The sequence below is a fragment of the Tinamus guttatus genome, unplaced genomic scaffold, assembly GCF_059628265.1.
Source record: "Tinamus guttatus ecotype Peru unplaced genomic scaffold, ASM5962826v1 Tinamus_guttatus_pri_ptg000480l, whole genome shotgun sequence".
Lineage (NCBI taxonomy): Eukaryota > Metazoa > Chordata > Aves > Tinamiformes > Tinamidae > Tinamus > Tinamus guttatus.
The window spans coordinates 1,064,857-1,082,925 of NW_028289014.1; the positions used below are offsets into that span (position 1 = coordinate 1,064,857).

The window sequence follows — 18,069 nt, forward strand, 5'->3', positions numbered from 1 at the left end:
GCATCACATTATTGCAATGTGTAGACAGAATCCCCCTTCTTCCGTGAGCCACGGCCGCTTTAGCAAAGCTTCTGAAGGCATGTTAAAACATCAGCTGTTCTTCAGATCTTGCAAACTCTTTGTGGCCCCTTTCCACCAACTTGCCTCCTCATCTGACTCGAATAAAGGGCAAAGTCAATGCAGTAAGTGATGTCTGAAGTTGGCAGTGTTACAGTTGTGATTTATCAAAGTTGTTGTGGGTTATTTATCATATGATTCATAAACGGTAGTTCCGTGGTCTCGTACTCTGTCATGCCCACTGACTCCGTTTGCCCTAACTACTGAAGGGAGACGTTTGTTTCTACGAGGTATCAGCTGGATCTGAACCACAAGGCACAGGGTTAGCAGGAGCCATCACGACAGGGGTGCGTGGGCCGATTGTATTAATCACCATCCAGAAATGTGGATCTCCCACCTTGACTTTCAAATCAAAAATACGGCCGTAGGTTAATCCCTCAGGCCCCATCTTTGCAGGCAGAACGATACCAGACACGTTCTGCTTTTCAGACTACCTCTGTTCTTGTCCTCAGTTATGTTTTGTATGTTTGCAATACGCCTTTGAGAGGGAAGAAGAAAAAGGCCCGTTGGCAACAAAATGCTTTGGGTCTAAATATCTTCTTTGCAGAATAAGAGATCGTTCATTGAAAGAATGGGACTTTTTTGTTCCCTTGCCTTTTTTTTTTTTTTTTTTTTTTTTTCCCCCCCTTTAAAAGCAGCTCCGGGAAGCTCCTCGTTCACTGTTTGTCTCTTCCCTTGCAGCATCAGCGAAAGCTTCCTCACTGTGAAAGGCGCCGCGCTCTTCCTGCCGCGAGGAAATGGCTCCTCCGCTCCCCGCATCAGCCACCGGCGCAACAAGCACGCAGGTGAGCGCTGCCCGCGGCCCCGCTCGCTGCCGCCCTCGCTGCACCCTCCTCGACGTCTTCCACATCAAATAAGGTGCTTTGATGCACACCGGGTGTCAAACAGAGAAGCTAGGCGTTCCCATGTCAAAAGTGCAATATTTTGAGCTGGGAGAAAAAATAACAACCCTCCCATGTCTATAGAGGAAATGAAATGAGTGAATAACTCCATGGCAGCAGCCGTGACCTTGTGGAGAGCTGTGGATAGAAGTGCTCTGTCTCTCAGAATCTCATCCTGTGGCCTCTGTAGGAGAGTGGGGATGGAGGGTCATGCTCCAAACCTGTGTGCATTGCATTGGAAAACTTGAGGTTAAGCTGTGGGGTGAGTAACTGTCCTTCCTGATCTGGAACCAACCTCTTAGGATGGAAGAAAGGGAGGAACTCTGAGCCAAGTGAGTGTGACTAGTCCGAGTTGTGAATGGTGTGAATAATACGGGGTAGTCAGAATCCTACCCCTTTATCTCCTGAAGTTTAGTTTGTTTTGTGCGTTGATTCTTTGTTTGAAAGGTCAGTCTGAATAATGAAACTCAAACATTTCGGGGAAGGTTGTTTTTCAGTGTACATGTGGTGCTTATTCATGGATGGTGCTTTACATGGATCAGATAGCATGGGGTTTTTCCCTTGCAATAAACAATCACCAGGAAGAAAATAATATTGAGTATTTGAGACTTGCATATGGAGCAGAGACCAAAACAGAGACATGGAATTCAGTTTTGTCCGTTACCAAAAAGGGTGGTGGGTTTCCTTGTGAACCCGTGCAAGGCAGCATGAAGTGCCTTTGCTTGCTGGGGTTCTGCAAGCTGCAGCTGACTTGCATGAGCTCGGGAGAGCTTGGTGGAAAACAAGGTCTCTTGTCTAATCAGCACAGGGCTTTTAGAAGCCAGGCTGCCAAGAAAGCAAATCTGCTGTGTTGTAATTGCTTACAGCAAGATGTTCTGTATGCAGAGAGGCTGGCTTGCCTGAGGGATGGGATTTTTGTTCTTAGAAGATTCTTTTTTATTCTTGTCTCTTCGACTTAGGGGGTGAGGTTTAGCAAGGCATCAGTACTTTCTTCCTCAGTGTCCTAGCGTGTTAAATGATATTAATGGCACAGTATTTAAGGCACTTGGAGATACTACTAAAGTGTCTTTCGTATAAGAATGTGCATCACGTTTCTTTTTCTGTAAACTTTTCTAACGTGCAGTATGTGCCAGCAGCCATCAAGAGATCAGTCTGTCTCCTTCCCAAGCAAAATGCCTGTGCTACCCCAATTTAAGAGTGCTGGAGAGAGGTGATCCGGCCATCAGCCGTGAGCTCGTGCAGTTTGTCGCAGAGAAAACTCTCCTTTCTTGGCCTCTGATAATCTGTGCTCAACTTTTGTTCCCCTGTGAGCGTCATGTGGTTCAACTCTGGCACACAACCCTGGAAGGGGGTGGGAGATGGGCACAGCTTTCCAGTGTGAAATTGCTGCCTGTGGATGGCTATGGAGTTTCAGGTGGCTGCTAGAACAGCATCTAGGAAGGTTTCCTAACCCTTCCCACCTCTGAATTCATCAGAGGTGCATAATCCCGCATAAGAAAAAGTAAACGTGTGACAGGGAATGACGAGTGCCCAAACCCCTTTCTTTAATTGTATCAGCTTTGGAAATCACTGGGGGTTGACTGGATAAGGCAGCAGCTGCCCGTGCCCGTCTCCCGGGGGTCCTGGGCTCCAGGCTGTCTGCCAAAGTGGCACCTGAGGCCCGGGGACCCCGATGTGTTGAAGTCACCGTGCTCTGATTCCCGCTGCGTGAGGGTCTGAAACCTGCTGCCGCCGGGCGTCGTTGCTGAGAGTTTGCCCTGGTGTTGACGCAGGGAAATCCTGTTCCCACTGCACCCCCGGGAGATCGCGCATCCCGTGGATGAGGTGGCCTTTCCTGCCTTCACTGTCCCTCTGGATAATTGCCGCTTAGGGAGTGCCAGCTGCTCCAGCACTGGGAATAACTTTCTTGGCTGGGAAGTAGCTCAGGTGCTGTCAGCTCCTCTGTGCTTTGTACGTGATTTTCCCAGCACTGCCGTTTGCCTCTGTTTTTTTTTTTTTCCTCTCACCACCCTCGGGCAGAAACGCAGTCCAGGGCCCTGAGCATCCTGCATGTGCTTCAAGGCAGAGGGAGGGGAGAGCAGAGGTTGCCCTGTCCTGCGCAGCCCCCTGCCCGCGTGTCCCGAGGGGCGACAGAGGCAGCGGCCGCTCCGCAGCCCCGCTCTTCCACCAGCTGTAAAAACCATCCTCCAGCTGGGCAGGATGCTCTCGCTGCGCAATGTTTCTTTTCCACTTCCCTCATGTGGCAATTTCGGGTGCTGCTCCGTGCCCAGTATCTCCTTATTTTCGAAAGTCCATGAAACCTTGTGCTGGATTCCTGCCCCAACATTCATGCTCTTCCCTGCAGTGTTACCTAAACGCAGCTTCCCAGCTGTGTAGGAATGAGAGAAGGTGGCAAAGACTCCTCCTCTTGCTGCTCTGTGCCAGCTGGCAGCCTTCCATGCCTTTCTGGGAATGCAAATTAATTTCCTAGGTAATGATTGAAAAAAATAGCCGACTGCTGGAGGTGTTGCTGCTTCCTGACACTCTGGGGTGAGGTGTTTAGCAGAGGAGCCCCTTGCTGACCATGGGCCAGGCAGTGATGCTGCGAAGCCTGTGCAGCAGAGAGATCTTTAGGTGGAACTGGCACATAAGCAAATGTGAGCACGTGTTGCACTAAGCTGGGGCTGAATCTCCTCAAAAGCAATGCTTTTGTCTAGGTGGGAGTTGTGCAATAGCTTAAAAGTCAGTGTAAAACCCGTGAAAGATTCTTGGTTTGGTGAACCACAGGGTTGTATGGGAGGTTGAACCATCATGAACCATCGTGGGAGCCATTTCCACCTAGCTTGCCTTGGCTTTTAAAGGAGAAAATGATACTGAAACAATTCTTCCTTCTTTTAAACGGTTACAGAAGTTAGGACAGAGCGTGGTTAGATGGAACAGGTGAGCGCAGAGAGCAAAGAGCAGCTGACTAAGGCAGAGAGGAGTTTTATCATCTCTGGGGGTGGAAGTGGCAATGCTCATAATGACGTGTCGGGTTTCCCAGCAGAGCTTTGCTCTGGCCGGACAAGCCGGGCAGCTTGCATGTGATGTAAGACTATTTTTGTGCCCTTACCTTTCCCTCTTTCCCACAGGGGATCTCCAGCAGCACCTGCAGGCCATGTTCATACTGCTGCGCCCAGAAGACAACATCCGCCTGGTGAGCTGCCTTCTTGCTTATCTGCAGCTGCAAATGTGCAGGTTAAAATCCACTTGACGAACACACACCCGCGTAACTCCTGTGAGCAGCGGCGTGTGCGGCTTCCGGTGGTTTTGTCATCAAACCTGGGGAGACTTCTGCAGCTACCAGGAAAAAACGTGGCCGATTGGGAAAGCACGGCTTACTGCATTGTCCAGAGAGGCAAATTGTACGGCTAGAAACTTCTGCCCTTGGTCCATGCACTAAGCACTCGTGCTCTCAAAAAGGATTGTAACAGCTGCTGGAGGAGCTGGGTACATTAACGTGGTGTCCTAGGTAAATCAGGAGTCGGTAACTTATGTTTGATCAGTGGGAACACCTGCCCTACCCAGATTCAGCTGTTTTTCTCACTGTCTGGTTTCCTAAATTTTTGCATCCCAAAAAACAGTGGCTTATCATGAAGAAGTTTGTGAGATCTCTATATAACTATGCTCTCGTATTGATCCCTGTCTACCTGCTTTTCTGGGTTGTTGCCTCCTTTAATGATGTAATGAAAATTAGGTGATGCTGTTTTTAGTATTAACGTGCTGTCCCAAAGACCTCTAGAAGCTGAAGAGCAGCAGCAAGGAATTTGCACGAGACTTGCTTAAGTACTCTTCAAGGTCAGGCATGACTGCAATGTCTCTACATCTCGTATCACTCGGTAGTTTGGAGTTCCTTTGCTGTGTTGTCTGGTGCATCTTAGCAACATACACCCAAAGAAAGATTGCCAGCAGCATCAGAAGTGTCATTCTGGCACCTCTGGATTGCAGAATCCTCAATAAGTTTTGCTGGAGCTAGACTTATGTCATGGGTGTAGGCATGGGTGTACCTAGAGAAGAGCCAGAGATACTGCAGAATACCTTGAAGCACCTACTCGACTTAGTTGGGCCCACCTTGTAGTCACTGGAGTTTAGTGAAGCTGATGGGAATGGGGGTTCTCAGTACTTTGCAGAACCAGAGCCAGGGTTAGAACATTGGAAGCTATTGAACAAGTCATTGTTCAGCAATATCACTGGCTACATTGTGTGATTTGGGACAAATTAGCCTTAACAGCTGAATAAGGACTTTGTGGGCTGAGACATAAACCCTTTTGTTCCGAGCTGCATTTGGAATGCTAAAATCTTGCATGAGGTTAAGTTCGATAGTCTACTTGAATCTAATTGATTCTTGACGAACGAAGGGTGTGCAAAGCTGCAATAGACTCTCTCATAAAATAGTAGATACCAGTAAGATTTGAAATATAAACAGTACTGAGAGAAATGCCTTCCCTTCTTGTGTTGGCTGCTGTCATTCAGAGGGCAGCAGAGGAATCTAATCGTCTCTAAACCTACACTTAGATTTTGGAACAACTCTTGTTTCTGTTGGAGCTCTTGGCAAGAGTTTTTGTAGCCTTTCATGAGCAGGGTCAGACCAATGGTACCAGTGTAAGATCACTAGGAGGGGGGAAAATGGGTTTGAAGTATACAAATTGATTGAAAGCACTCCGGGAATTGGCAGAGCGGGGAGCTGTTCACTTGCATGTTTAATAATGAACAAGACTTCTAAAAATCTTCAAATCCAGTATCCCAGTGAGAAATGCATTCTTGTATGAAGCACTAGCTGTTCTGTAGCATGAAAAAGATGAAAGATTGGTCTGATCTTATCTGTTGGAATGTGCTGTTGATAAGGATTGATAGAATATCACAGGGTACTTCTAATGAAAAAGAATTGCAGCAGGAGATAAAGTTGGATTGTGTGCAGGTAAAAGTTGCTAGCCCTGGAAGGAAGGACTACAGAGGAGGACTTCTTGTGCATGCACAGACTATAAACAGCTTCCTCAAACTGAGGGGAAAGCAAGCTCTATGTGGATGAGCTGTTGAGAAAGAACCTTCCATCTTCTGGCAGTTCCTGAAGTTAGGCCGTCCTCCATAGATTGACCGAGATTTCAAATATTCTCATTTAAAAGGCATCAAACTCTTTAGTTAACGGTTGTGCTCCTTCTGTGCAGTGGGCATATCAGCTAATTCCTAATGAAAAAGTTGGAGACCAATTTCTGACTTGATGAGCATGTCATGACACTAATGGTAGTTTTTGAGATTAGCTGGTTTAGAACATGAAGTTTACTGCTTTATAATTCTCATAAACTTAGTCAAATAGTCCCCTGTCACTTCTTCCTTTTGTGGAAAGGGTTAGGTCTATAGAACACCCCAGCAAGCCTTGCTCGTTTTCTCTTAATTGTCCCTGTGAAAAGCCCACCCCCCTGGCTCCAGGCCACACGACCTTTGGCCACTGTTTGGCCCTTCTAAAGGGTCTTGTATTAAAACCACACTTCTAATTACCACTAGCCAAATTGGTTTAGCAAAAGTAAGTTAGATTACGCTAATCCTATTGCTGTTGGACTGGCCTCAAGAGGAGTAGAACAAAACTCTCGTGTTCGTGCCCCAGACACAGGGCAGTTTTTGGCCGACTGCTCTGGTTTCAGACAAGTCTTTGTTTCTGTTTGAGGTTTGGATCCTAACGTAGGTAACGACCTTAACCACCCAGACCTTGGTGATTGCTCGCTCTTCGAGATTGAAGAACCCTTTCTGTTTTGCCACGACTGGGTAGTTGTAGAACCAGCGAGCTCTGTCGGAATTCACACCTCGAAGGCCTGACCACTTTGATCCTCTGTGTTTCCAAAGGAATCCCAGTGACTCGAGGAGCAAGAAGGAAAAGGCTGCTGGTTTTAGCATGACTTACCCTAAGGAGATGGGGTGGGCACAGTCTCTTGCTGTACAGAGCACATCTGGCTTCATCATTTGGGTAGTTTCTATTGGTCTCCATCCTATGGGACGAGTCCAGAATGCCGGTCAGTGCTGCCTCCTGCCTGCACTTGCTCTTCCACCCTCATCACCAGGGCTGCTGCACTGGGAGGCTTTCCCCACCACACTCAGCGTTGTCTCCTGTGTGAAATAGCAACCTGTTTGACTGCCACGTGTTGTTTTAAGCTTCGCATTAGGTTCTGCCACATCTTGTGATAGAGACTGACTGGCTACTGGATGGGCAAGGGGTGGAGGAGGTAGGAGATCAGGTAGGAGCCGCAAAAGGCAGCCTGCTTATGAGAGCTCCCCGTGCAATAGTCACCTTGTGAGTGTTGGGGCTATTTTTAAGGGTAAAATGACCGTTTCAAGCAAGCCCGCTGATCCCCGAGCTGCTCCGGTCTTGCAGGGAGTGTGTCCAGGCAAGGCTGGCAGGGCTGCTGGGCTTGAGGAATCCAGGTGCTGTTTGTGAAAGATGTCTGATTCTAGCTTAAACTGTTCAGTCATGGGGAATTCAGCAGTTGCATCTCAGTGCAACAGCCTGATCCATCTGTCCAGAGCACGGGGAAGCTGAGGCTGCGGCGGTTCTTTCTTGTCCGTGTTTGCTCTCTGCAGGCCCTGCTCAAAGTTCAAGAAGTGGTTTAACACTAAGCCGAACGGTGAGGGGTTGGGTTAGACTGTCCAAAGCAAAGATAAGATTCAGTATACATAATTAAGACACTTCCTTTCTAGGGATGTCCTAGTTTCTCTAATTGGGATCCTGTGACTAAAGTCCTTGTTTCCGCAAGTGGCTTTGAACAGAGTCCAAAAAGTGTTGCAAGTAAAACTGCCCACTGCAGATGTGTGGGCAGAGCTTATGGAGGCAGATCCCTTCCCCTGGCTCCTTGATGAGCAGCAGTTTGTCCTTGAGAAGTCTGGTTTGGGCCACTTGCTTTCTCGTTCCTCTTGGCTTCTGAAAGCACTCTGTGCTCCATAGCCCTTCTGGGACTTCATGTTGGTCTGATGCTTGCAACTCAGCCAGACAGCTGCTCTCTGAGCACTGTCACTAGTATTAGGTTCAGAGGGAAAATTCAGATCTCTGCCAGTCCCACTCCATCTTTTCTTTGGCACTGGGGTATGTGTGGTTGGGATAGGAACAATTAGGCCCAATGACTGTCACCTCTTCTGAGCAATCTGACTCCAACAATGGATACAGTTAATGACAGGGGAATTCTCTTTTCCTGCCAGGTATGACACAGTGGGGTTACTTCTGCCTGGGAAACCTGCTTGACAAATTCAAAGGGCCAGCAGAAAATCATGTATCAGTTGGACTCTAGTTGCCTGCCCAGCTGCCTGGGCCACTGGTAGAGTCATATTGGAGCTATTTTATCATGCAGGAGCATAAAGGAAAGCTCTGGTTCTTTGAATAAAGCCTTCTGTGAGATGAAGAGCTCACTCGTCACCCGTCTTGCTGGATGCTTAATGCTGCACGAAGCCACCTAGGCTGGGACCAGCCAGAGGCCTGTGGCAGCCAGCCACATAGCCTGCTGTTTAAATGCAGAGCAGTCCCATGGGAAGGTGTGCAGAAGTCACCAGGAATGTCCCAGCTCTTGAGGAGAAGTTCTGCATGAGTGTCATTGCTCTCCTGGTTACCTGGCTGAGGAGTCCTGGCCATCCGTACTAGTGCAAGCTGCACTGCTGCTGCTTTGTCTGTCACCCAGCATGAAAAGATGACTTGTGACAGTGTGCCCCTTGCTGGCTGCTCTGCTGATCCCTCCTCTTCCTCTCCTAGGCTGTGAGACTGGAAAGCACGTACCAGAACCGCACAAGATACATGGTGGTGGTGTCCACTAACGGCAGGCAAGACACCGAGGAGAGCATTGTCCTGGGGATGGATTTCTCCTCCAACGACAGGTACTGTGACGTCCGATTGGGGTAATTCCTTGTGTTTGCCCACTTGTGTTGAGTAAAGTGTAGAAACTGCTGTCTGGTGCCCCTGCTTTTTAGGGATAGGCTGCTTCAGCTTTTCCAGGCCAACATCTTTCTGCAGACCCAGCATTTCCTTTTTGAAAGGAGGTGAAAAAGGGGAGAGAAGGGAATAATTCTGAGATCTTGATGGTCTCTGAGGTTCAGTCCCAGAGTGCAGCTTATGCTGCAGGGAAGCAGCGCAGATCAGCACTTGCTCCATTCCTCAGCGCCTCGGGCTCATGTGAAGACATTAAGTGCCCAACGTGATCTGTGATCGGTGAGGCCCCACGCTGCATCTGTACACCAGGGAGAGAGACAACTTGCTTGCGAAGAGACTAAAAAGCTGCAATTAGAGGCGCTGCACATCAGGGTTGAGCAGAGCAGTTAATAAGAGAGCCGCTCTCAGGCAGCCCCTCGCCAGGGTCGTGGCACAGAGGGCCCGGTGGGAATGTCAGGGCTGCTGGTGGCAGATGTTACACAATATGTGCTCTCCCCAGACATTAGCATGTCACCAGGGTTTAATGCTTTTGCTTCGTTCGTTTAAATTGCTGCTGACCTCTCCAAAGGGCTGCAGGACCTGGCTGAGGAGAGCAGCTTTTTGCTGGAGTGACTGGGAGTCAGGAGGCAGCTTCACTCAGCAGCTTTGGGGACAGAGCCTTCAAATTTAGAAAGGGGCATTGGGGACTCCCTGGCGAGAGCAAAAGGGCACAGAGGGATGTGGCTCTTTAAAAGCATATAAGTAAATCCTGCTTTAGGTGAGAAATGAAGAATACGGATATTCAATCCATTTTGAAAAGTTTTAATACACATGCTTGCTTCTAGCTCTTATCTTTGAGCACAACTGTGCTACTGGAATTAATTTTGTTACTAATCTGTGCTGAAGCAAATTACTTTCAGGAAGTTAATAGTCGCTCGAAAGCCTTTTTGAACTGTTTGGCTAATGAATGACCCTTCAGGTAGCCTGCTGCTAATCACAACACCACCAAACTTAATTTCAAGCAGATTGGTTTGGATCCTTGGCTCAGGTGGTGCCTGCTGAAAGTGGGGACCAACCTGATGCTGCCACTGGCTCCTGGGTCCATTTGCACATGTGTGTGCAGCTGTAGCTCAAAGAGATGCTCTCGGTATATGAAGAGTGGTATAAGAATAACTCGTCCTTGCGCAGGGTGCTGTGGGTTTGGAGCCTGCTATTGGCTGTGATATACCCGCACAGCCACCTTTGATAACTGAGAGCTCACTGGCATTCAGTCTCTAATAACATAGCAGGGTCGTTTTTAGCTTTCTCCTAGAGTTACTTTGGTTCTGGATGGTCAGTCTGATACACCCTCCCCTAGCCCACTCAGTATTTATAACTCCATTTAGACTTGTTGCTATGGACTCTGATAAGTGCTTGCTGAAAAGTATCACTAAAAATACCCTGGCCACCTTGGGAAGCCTTTTTGAAAACATGACTTTCCATGAGCTCATCTCATGTAGTCAACAGAAATAGCTGCGTGCCGCATCGTCCCCTTGTGCAGGGCATCAGTGGCTCCAAGGCATGTGCGTGTCGCGCGATTTCGTGTCTGCTGCCCACCAAAGCCCCGAATCCTGCCCTTCCCACCACCTCTCAGGAGCTGCAGTGGCTGATGTGGGTGTTGGGGATCGCAGGGAATTGGAGAGCCGCTAGCGCAGAGCATTAGGGCGGGAGGCAGCTGTGTGTGATTCTTCTTTGATGCCCTGCTCTGATAGGGGCTGATTTGCAGCTTTGCAAGATGGAGCCTCCTCGTTTGCCAACCTGCTGCAGGTTGTGCCGGGATTCCCCCACCTCTGCCTTTTTCCATCACTTGACTTCTGCTTTTAACTTGGCCTTTTGCTCAGCGCCGTCGAGAGCAGGTGACTCCGAGGGCAAAGAGGTCAGAGCAGCTGAGAGAAGAGCAGGGTTGCCAAGAGAGCCCGTCCCGGCCGGCCGCTGTGCTTGGCCTCTAGGTGTGAGAGAAGGGGCAGGAGTCAAGGCCGGGCCCTACTGACAGCCCCCGCGGCTTGCGTTACAGCGAGCCCCGCTCCTGGGATAAACAGAAAACAAAGCTCTGGATCAGAGTTGGGGCCAAACCACTTGAGCCCGAGAGGGACTAATCTGTGCGGGAAGCTTTGAGCTGACCGAAGCCCACGAGCCTCCCCTGGCCAGCTGAGCCTGCTGCTGCTTGGTCCTGCTTGCTCTTCTCTTGGTGTTGACCCTCTGAGTTTGCTTAAAGAGTTCTGGGGTCCTGTATCTGCTTCACATCCCCCCGAGATGTGTATAGGAAACAGCACTGGTTCTGTTTGTCCCTGAAGCAACAGTGTGATCTTTTTTTTTTTCTCTCTTTCTTTTTTTCTCCTCTAATAAATGCAAATATCTGCAACCATTCCTGTGAAATCAGAGTAACTGCATGGTGCTGCAGTGGGTGGCCTGACCTTCTGTTTCTTCTTACAGTAGCACTTGTACGATGGGTTTGGTGCTGCCGCTGTGGAGCGACACCTTGATCCACCTGGATGGGGATGGGTGAGTGTCTTCTGCACCTTCTAGGTCAGCAACAGAGAGGCCACAGGTTGCATTAGCAGGCTGCGTTGCATATGGAGAAAGATTCAAGTGATTTCAGAGCCCTGGTAGGTCCATCAGGCCTCCTGCTGTTGACCTGTATTAGGTTAGTAGGCTGACAGGCCCTAAATCACAGTAGTTGTGGCAAGGAACCCCAATAATTGACTTATCTGTGAATAAATATGCCCTGAGACAGTGGCTCATGTGTGTGTTTAAGCTGGAGTAAAGGAGCTTGTGCTGGTGAGTGGGTGTGTGGGGAAAGCTTCTTACAGGGATCCTATTATGTTTTCCTCCCTAGCGCTTGCAGCAGCAAGGGTTTTGCAGAACATAAAGTAAAAGTGATGTTTCTCTGCCAAATAGACACCTGACTTGCAAACTCCTCTTTGTGCCAGTTACAAAGGCTGTCCAGTGCAGTGCTTGGAATGACTTTTCCTTCCTTGGTAGCTGCCGCAGGATCATTTAGCTGTGCTCCCAGCTGTGGCGCTGAATTTGTGTTGCCCAGGTAAACAGCCCACCAAGCCCTGTCCTACTCTTAGTTTCATTCCTGAACAGTGGCCGCTTAAAAAGAGAGTCATCTTAGAGCTTTTAGTGTGCTGTTTTGTGCTAGCTGAACTCTGCAAAGCAAGTGTATGCATAGGGCTGGTGCTTTGCTTTTCTGATGTGCTGCGGACAGTTATTAGCTGAAAAGCTGCTTTGGGGACACGTTTTTACTGTGTTGTTTCTTTTCCTTCTCTCCAGCGGCTTCAGCGTATCGACAGACAACAGGGTTCATATATTCAAGCCAGTATCTGTGCAGGCAATGTGGTAAGCACTTACTATAATCTGTCCCAGTGATCCTTTTTCCAAGGTGTTTTGGCTGCTTGGGCTTTTAAAAGGCAGGTGCTGCTTTGCATTTACTGGTATCTTGAGACCTCCTCAGGCAGGCAGAAGTCTCCTTGAGACGGAGAAGGAAGCTTGATAGGAAAATAAAAATACCTGCAAGTGTTGGTGTACACCACTGAGCTTATAATTCTGTGCTAACAGTACCTTCATCTGAGGCAGGGATGGATGGAATAAGATACTTTTCTTTGCAAAGGGCCACTGATTCGAATGTGTCTCCAAAGCAGAATTTTCTCTCGATATAGGATTTTTTCAAATACAACTGAGTATTTCTTTATTTGTCATAAAAAAGGAAATATACCCTTATGTATTTTAGGAGCCTCTGTCTCCAGTGGACCATGCTCATTGTGATAGGGAGAAGGAGAGAGGAGCTGCCTGCATTTTTCTTTCCTTTTAGGGCGGTTCATGTTAGAATGTAGTGGCCATTAAAGTATTTCTGGCTCAAGCTTCTTTGCATTGCAGAAATACATCCCCTGTCAGGGTGTCATGCTTCTGTGTCACCCCAGTGATTTTGACCTGGATCCTTCTGATCCCAGTCAAAGATTTAAAACAGGCTAAAAATAGGAGAGGGGGATTTGTTTCCCAGCAGCAGCTGAAGAAACTTCCAACCTCTTGCACTGAGGGCAGGCAGACACCTCAGCACCTCGCTGGAGTCCGGCCTCAAGCCCTGGGCACGCAGCTCTCCGTGTCTCATCCTTGGGTGTCTTTGCCCTGCACACAGCAGGTTGTCAGAGCTGCCCGTGTTGGAGACACACTCTGTGTGTCTTAATCATGGCTCAGGCCATTGTAGCAGTTTTCAGAGCCAAGGAATGCAGGTGCTTTTACCTCTTAGCCCCCAAATTGTGTCTGGGCCAAGCAACAGGGCCTTGTCTTAGTGTGCCTCAGTGGGGACACTCATGCCCTTGCAGTGTGCAGTAACCCAGATGTGCTGATAGAAATCCTCGGATAGCTACGAGCCTATACCCCGGGGGCATGGAGAACTGGGAGCAAGATCCCCTCTTTGGCTGCTGCTTTGTGCATCCTGAGGAAGAAATGATAACGCTGCAGGTATTTTCCCTTTCTAGGTCTGCCCTGCAGAGTTTACACAAGGCTTGTGAGGTAGCCCGGAGTAACAACTACTACCCGGGGAGCCTCTTCCTTACGTGGGTCAGTTACTATGAGAGCCATATCAACTCCGACCAGTCGTCGGTCAACGAGTGGAATGCCATGCAAGACGTGCAGTCCCACCGGCCCGACTCGCCTGCCCTCTTCACCGATGTGTAAGTAGGCTTGTCTTGGAGCTGTCAGCAATGCTGCTTCCAAAAGGGGACACCGTTGCCACCTGGGATCACTCTTAATTAGGTACTAATGAGAGGAGGCTTCCTGATGAGATATAACTGGACTCCTGGTTAGGTAAACAGTGGTGGAAGATTTGTTCTCCTGAGGCTGAAGTTTATCTCCTCACTTGTGTTTTCATTCTAGATGTACAACCTTTGGTTGTTTACCTGTTTCCTTCTTGCTCTCAGATCTTTCTTTTTGCAGGGTTAGTCCCCTGTTCCTACTAAGAGGTAGGTGTGGTTGGTTGGCCAAACCCTGGAGGCATCTGCCATAGCTGAGACTAGAACCTCAGCCTTCCTGTTTGCTAGTTCTGTCCTCTGATTCCCAGCCCTCACGTCTCCTGGAAGGAACAGGTTTCCCTGGACACGCTTTTACTCTGAGAGTGTCTAAGCACGCTGTTTATTATAATGTCCTTTTTCCTTATTTGGTTCATACTGGAGGAAAGTGAAGAGTTTAGGTAGACCTGAGACCATACTCAGACGCATCATCACAGCTGACACATTTGAGAATGGGGAGAAAGAGCAAAGCAGTGTTTCTTGGCTGTGGGGAGTTTTGTACGTGTGAAGTAGCATAGATCCGCACTGTCTCCACCTAAATGCTCAGATATCTGGTGGTGTAAGGTCCAAACAGTAGCTGGTGTAGATGTGTGTGTAGTTTGGACAAGCAAAATTTCTTGGTTGTACCAACACTGAAGAGCCACAACCTCTGTAATTAGTAATCACTGATGGTAGTGATACCATCTAACCTCAGAGCAGTCTGTGTCCAAGTGTGATGCCAGTCACGAGGGGTTATTTGCCTTGCTTGCAGTAGGAAAAATGACTTTTTGCTAACCCAAGCTGCTTTTCCAGTATACTAGTGCCATTGCTTGGTTTATTCTCTTGGGTATTCCATTGGAGTTCAGGTACCTATTGGAGTTCAGTGAGTGAATAATAATGCTAAGGCAGTAGCTCAGCTGTGAACAAAGCTTCACACTTGATTGTTTTTTAATGTACAAGTAAGAAGGCCGAAAAGTTTTAGCAGATGTTCAGATTAATATTCTCTTTAGCTTTTCATATATATGCTTTGTGTAATCCACCTTTTCCCCAGTGGCAGCAGTTGAATGATTTCCTGGGGATACCTAGACAGCACTGTCTATCTGATTAAGTCCTGAAATAACGCTTGTGCTAAAAGAATCAGAACTCTTAGGATTTCTATTTGTGAACCAGTAGTTGGAGAGGAGTTGTAGTTGCTTCTAAAAGCAGAAGTCTCTGTGCATTTACCATCCTGGCAGCCTTCCAGAAAGGCAGAAAGGTGGTGTGAGATGTTGCTGCTGGGCCCCTTCTCACTATGATGGTGAGCCAGCTCTGAGCTGCTGCTCTGTTGCAACTTCCCCCGGTGTTAGTCAGGCTATTTTTGCAGTTGATGATAAGGCCCCTGGCAGCAGAGGGTAGAGGAATGCACAAAGGCTTAGCTGCCCTCTCCTCTCCATGTAAGGAGCTTTCCAACTGTTACCTTTCCAAGAAAGGTAGGGAAAGGCTTCGATATTGCTCCACTGAGTGTAATGCAGCATTCCCAATTTAAATTTTCCCAAATACCAAAGGTTCTTTGGATGACTACAATGGATTAGGCACACTGAGTTGTTCTTTCATATACAGCTGGGAATCGAAATTGCACTTTACAGTCACCTGAATTTCTCCCAGTTGAGGAACTGCTTGGAGGAAAGTAGCCTGGGTGTCTGAGACTGCAGGGTATCCAGCCCAAACAACACAAGTTTTAAGTGTCATGAGTCCAGTTCATTTCGCTTCCCCATGACTCCCTTTTCCTTCCTTCCGATAGCCCAACAGAGCGGGAGCGCACAGAACGGCTGATTAAGACCAAGTTAAGGGAGATTATGATGCAGAAGGATTTGGAGAACATCACGTCCAAAGAGGTGAGCGGTGGAAGAGCAGCACTAGAAGGGCAGTTGCACAAAGCGGAGAGCTTTGTGCTGTGAGGAAACACGAGAGGCAAAACTTCACGTGGTTTCCTTGTCTTCCCCCAGATACGCACGGAGCTGGAGATGCAGATGGTGTGTAACCTGCGGGAGTTCAAAGAGTTCATCGACAATGAAATGATAGTGATCCTCGGGCAGATGGACAGCCCCACTCAGATATTCGACCATGTCTTTTTGGTAAGTCTAACAGTGAATTCACAAGTTATACCTGTCATCTGGGGGAACACAGGAGTTTTGCAAAGAACCTGGAGATAACCCACTTAAGGCAATTCAAAGGCTTCGCCTTTTAATGTTTTACTCCTTTAGTTGCCTTTCATTGCTGCTGGGGCCTGTCTCATTATTCCACCTCCTCCTGGTGAGTCAGCTCTCCACTGGATTTCCCAGCCCTGAAGCAATGGACGCTGGTTTTGTGGGGCTGTCTAGCCTATGAGTTTGGCTCAACTATAAAGGAAGCCAGTTCTCTTGGACCAGCTGGTCTGTCCAACCTGAGACAGCCTCTCCCAGTCTCCTGAAGTTCAGTGCCTTCCCGTGGCTCCAGAGGGATGACAAATGTTAACGTGAGCACTCCCAGGAAAGAGGTGGGATAGAGCCAGAAAAGCCAAACTACCTCCAACATCACAGTTTTGTGCAGACTAGGTGCTGTCCAGGGAGAGACCTGTTAGGGGCTCGCGGCGCTCCTCGAAAGCAGTCCAGGCAGTGTGCTCAGCTGCAGGGATTTGAGCCTTGGCTTGGAGTGTGGGTAGTAAGAACAAGAGCATGAGACAAGGCTCGCAGGCAGCACCATGTAGCAGGGCTGGAATAGACGTGTGTGCAAGACAGGTCTCTGCCATGAGCAACAGCAGGTTGGCTCAGGAGCTCATGCACTTTCCGTGTAGGAAGCGGAGGAGCGGGTTAGCCAGCCGGGGCTGAACTCCTGCTCTTCAGTGCTCGTGCACACTTGGAGCGTGGGGAGAAGAGGTGTAACCCCGGCGCGCTCACCGCGCTGCCGCCTTTGATGTGCGTGTGAGCAGGGTGTTCCGTGTATAAAGAGCACCTGGATGGCTGTTGAGGACAGGCAGTCTCTGCTCTGTGGGGCAGAGCTGGCAGCAGCAGCCCCCGGGGACAGGGTGGAGCGCGCTCGGCTCCGCTCAAGCAGATTTCTCAACGCCTTGCAGGAAGTGCCCGGCTACGGCGCTGGGCTCGGCTCTGCAGAGCTGCTTGTTGCTTTGGAAAGGAGCTGCTTGATAGAGCAAGATAAGGGGCTGAGCATGAAGGCGTCAGCCCTCTTGCCGCCCTTGGGCACCCCCTTTACTCCAGAGACCCTCGTGCTTCAGCACGTGGCTGGGCAGCTTCTTCCAGGTGGTCCTGGGTGACTTCTCCTCCCTCCTTGTTTTTTCTGTTCTCCTCTCTGCGTTTTCCTTGTGGGTGATGTGTCCTTCTGCATGTTCTCCCTGCAGGGCTCGGAGTGGAACGCCTCCAATTTAGAAGACTTGCAGAACAGAGGGTAAGTAGCTTCAGGCCATCAGCTTAAAAGCCAGGGCCTGGCCTTGCTCGTCTGTGCACCAAATTCCACCGCGGAGGTGCAGCGTAACCCGACTTGTACAAAGGGCTTGCAGATCTGAACAAGCTGCCAAGCTCCTGCTCCCTCGGGTCTTCCAAGCCCCTTGTTCCACAGACAGGCACCCCAAAGTAAAAGAATCTGGTTCCCTGAGCTTGCCTGGCATCCCCTAAGCAAACAGAAGAAGCCAGCAGCCTCGTAGCAGCAAACAGCAGAAAGCTGCAGTTGCTTCACTGCAGCGTAGTTGGCTCTGTGCCCTTTGCTCAAGCCCACTGTGCTGGACTGAGGCCTCGGGATTACAGAGACGCTTGGGAGTCTGGACCTCTGGGCTGCAGCAGGAAGGAAAATGTGTGAAAGAGCATTTGTTCCCCTGAGATGAACCAAGGGAAATAAAGTCCATGAGTTTTGGGCTTAGCACTGATATGTACCTCTACCTTCTGTCCTTGCTATCTTGCAGGCTTGTGGTTACCATATCCTGCTTCTAGGCCAGGTGGATCTATGTACAAGGAGCATGGAAGTGAACTGTTATTTACATGTTCAGTTTCCCAATCCAATAGGAAAAATAAAGTTATCACCACAGAACTGAATTGGTAGCGTACTTGGGCCCCTTGGATAACCAGCCTAGCAGAACTTCCCTTGTTCAGCGAACGGCCGGCTGCAGTTCCCTTGTACTAAATAAGGGAGGAATCCTGGAGCATAAGAGCTGCCAGCGCTTGGAGAGATGGTGAACAAGCCAAACAGCCTGACAGCCCTTACAGGAGGTTTCATTTCTATTCAGAATAAAAGGAAGCCTTTTTTTTTTATCATAGGTTACGCTCTAAGCTGCTCAGCAAATCCTTTTGCTTGGGTTTGTCACTACCTCCTTGCACTGACTCCTTATTTCCAAGATAGT

At 48.9% G+C, this 18,069-nt stretch overlaps 1 protein-coding gene across 2 annotated transcripts in view; it reads left to right on the top strand.

Moving 5' to 3' along the window:
• Positions 1–18,069, top strand: part of SSH2 (slingshot protein phosphatase 2) — an 85,437-nt gene that overhangs the window by 57,995 nt on the left and 9,373 nt on the right. For both annotated transcript variants that reach the window (XM_088533105.1, XM_088533106.1), the window contains 9 exons: positions 799–902; positions 4,109–4,173; positions 8,743–8,864; positions 11,368–11,436; positions 12,211–12,276; positions 13,416–13,610; positions 15,484–15,577; positions 15,689–15,817; positions 17,077–17,123. In XM_088533105.1, coding sequence (XP_088389231.1) covers positions 799–902; positions 4,109–4,173; positions 8,743–8,864; positions 11,368–11,436; positions 12,211–12,276; positions 13,416–13,610; positions 15,484–15,577; positions 15,689–15,817; positions 17,077–17,123 — 891 coding nt within the window. The remainder of the gene's footprint in view (positions 1–798; positions 903–4,108; positions 4,174–8,742; positions 8,865–11,367; positions 11,437–12,210; positions 12,277–13,415; positions 13,611–15,483; positions 15,578–15,688; positions 15,818–17,076; positions 17,124–18,069) is intronic.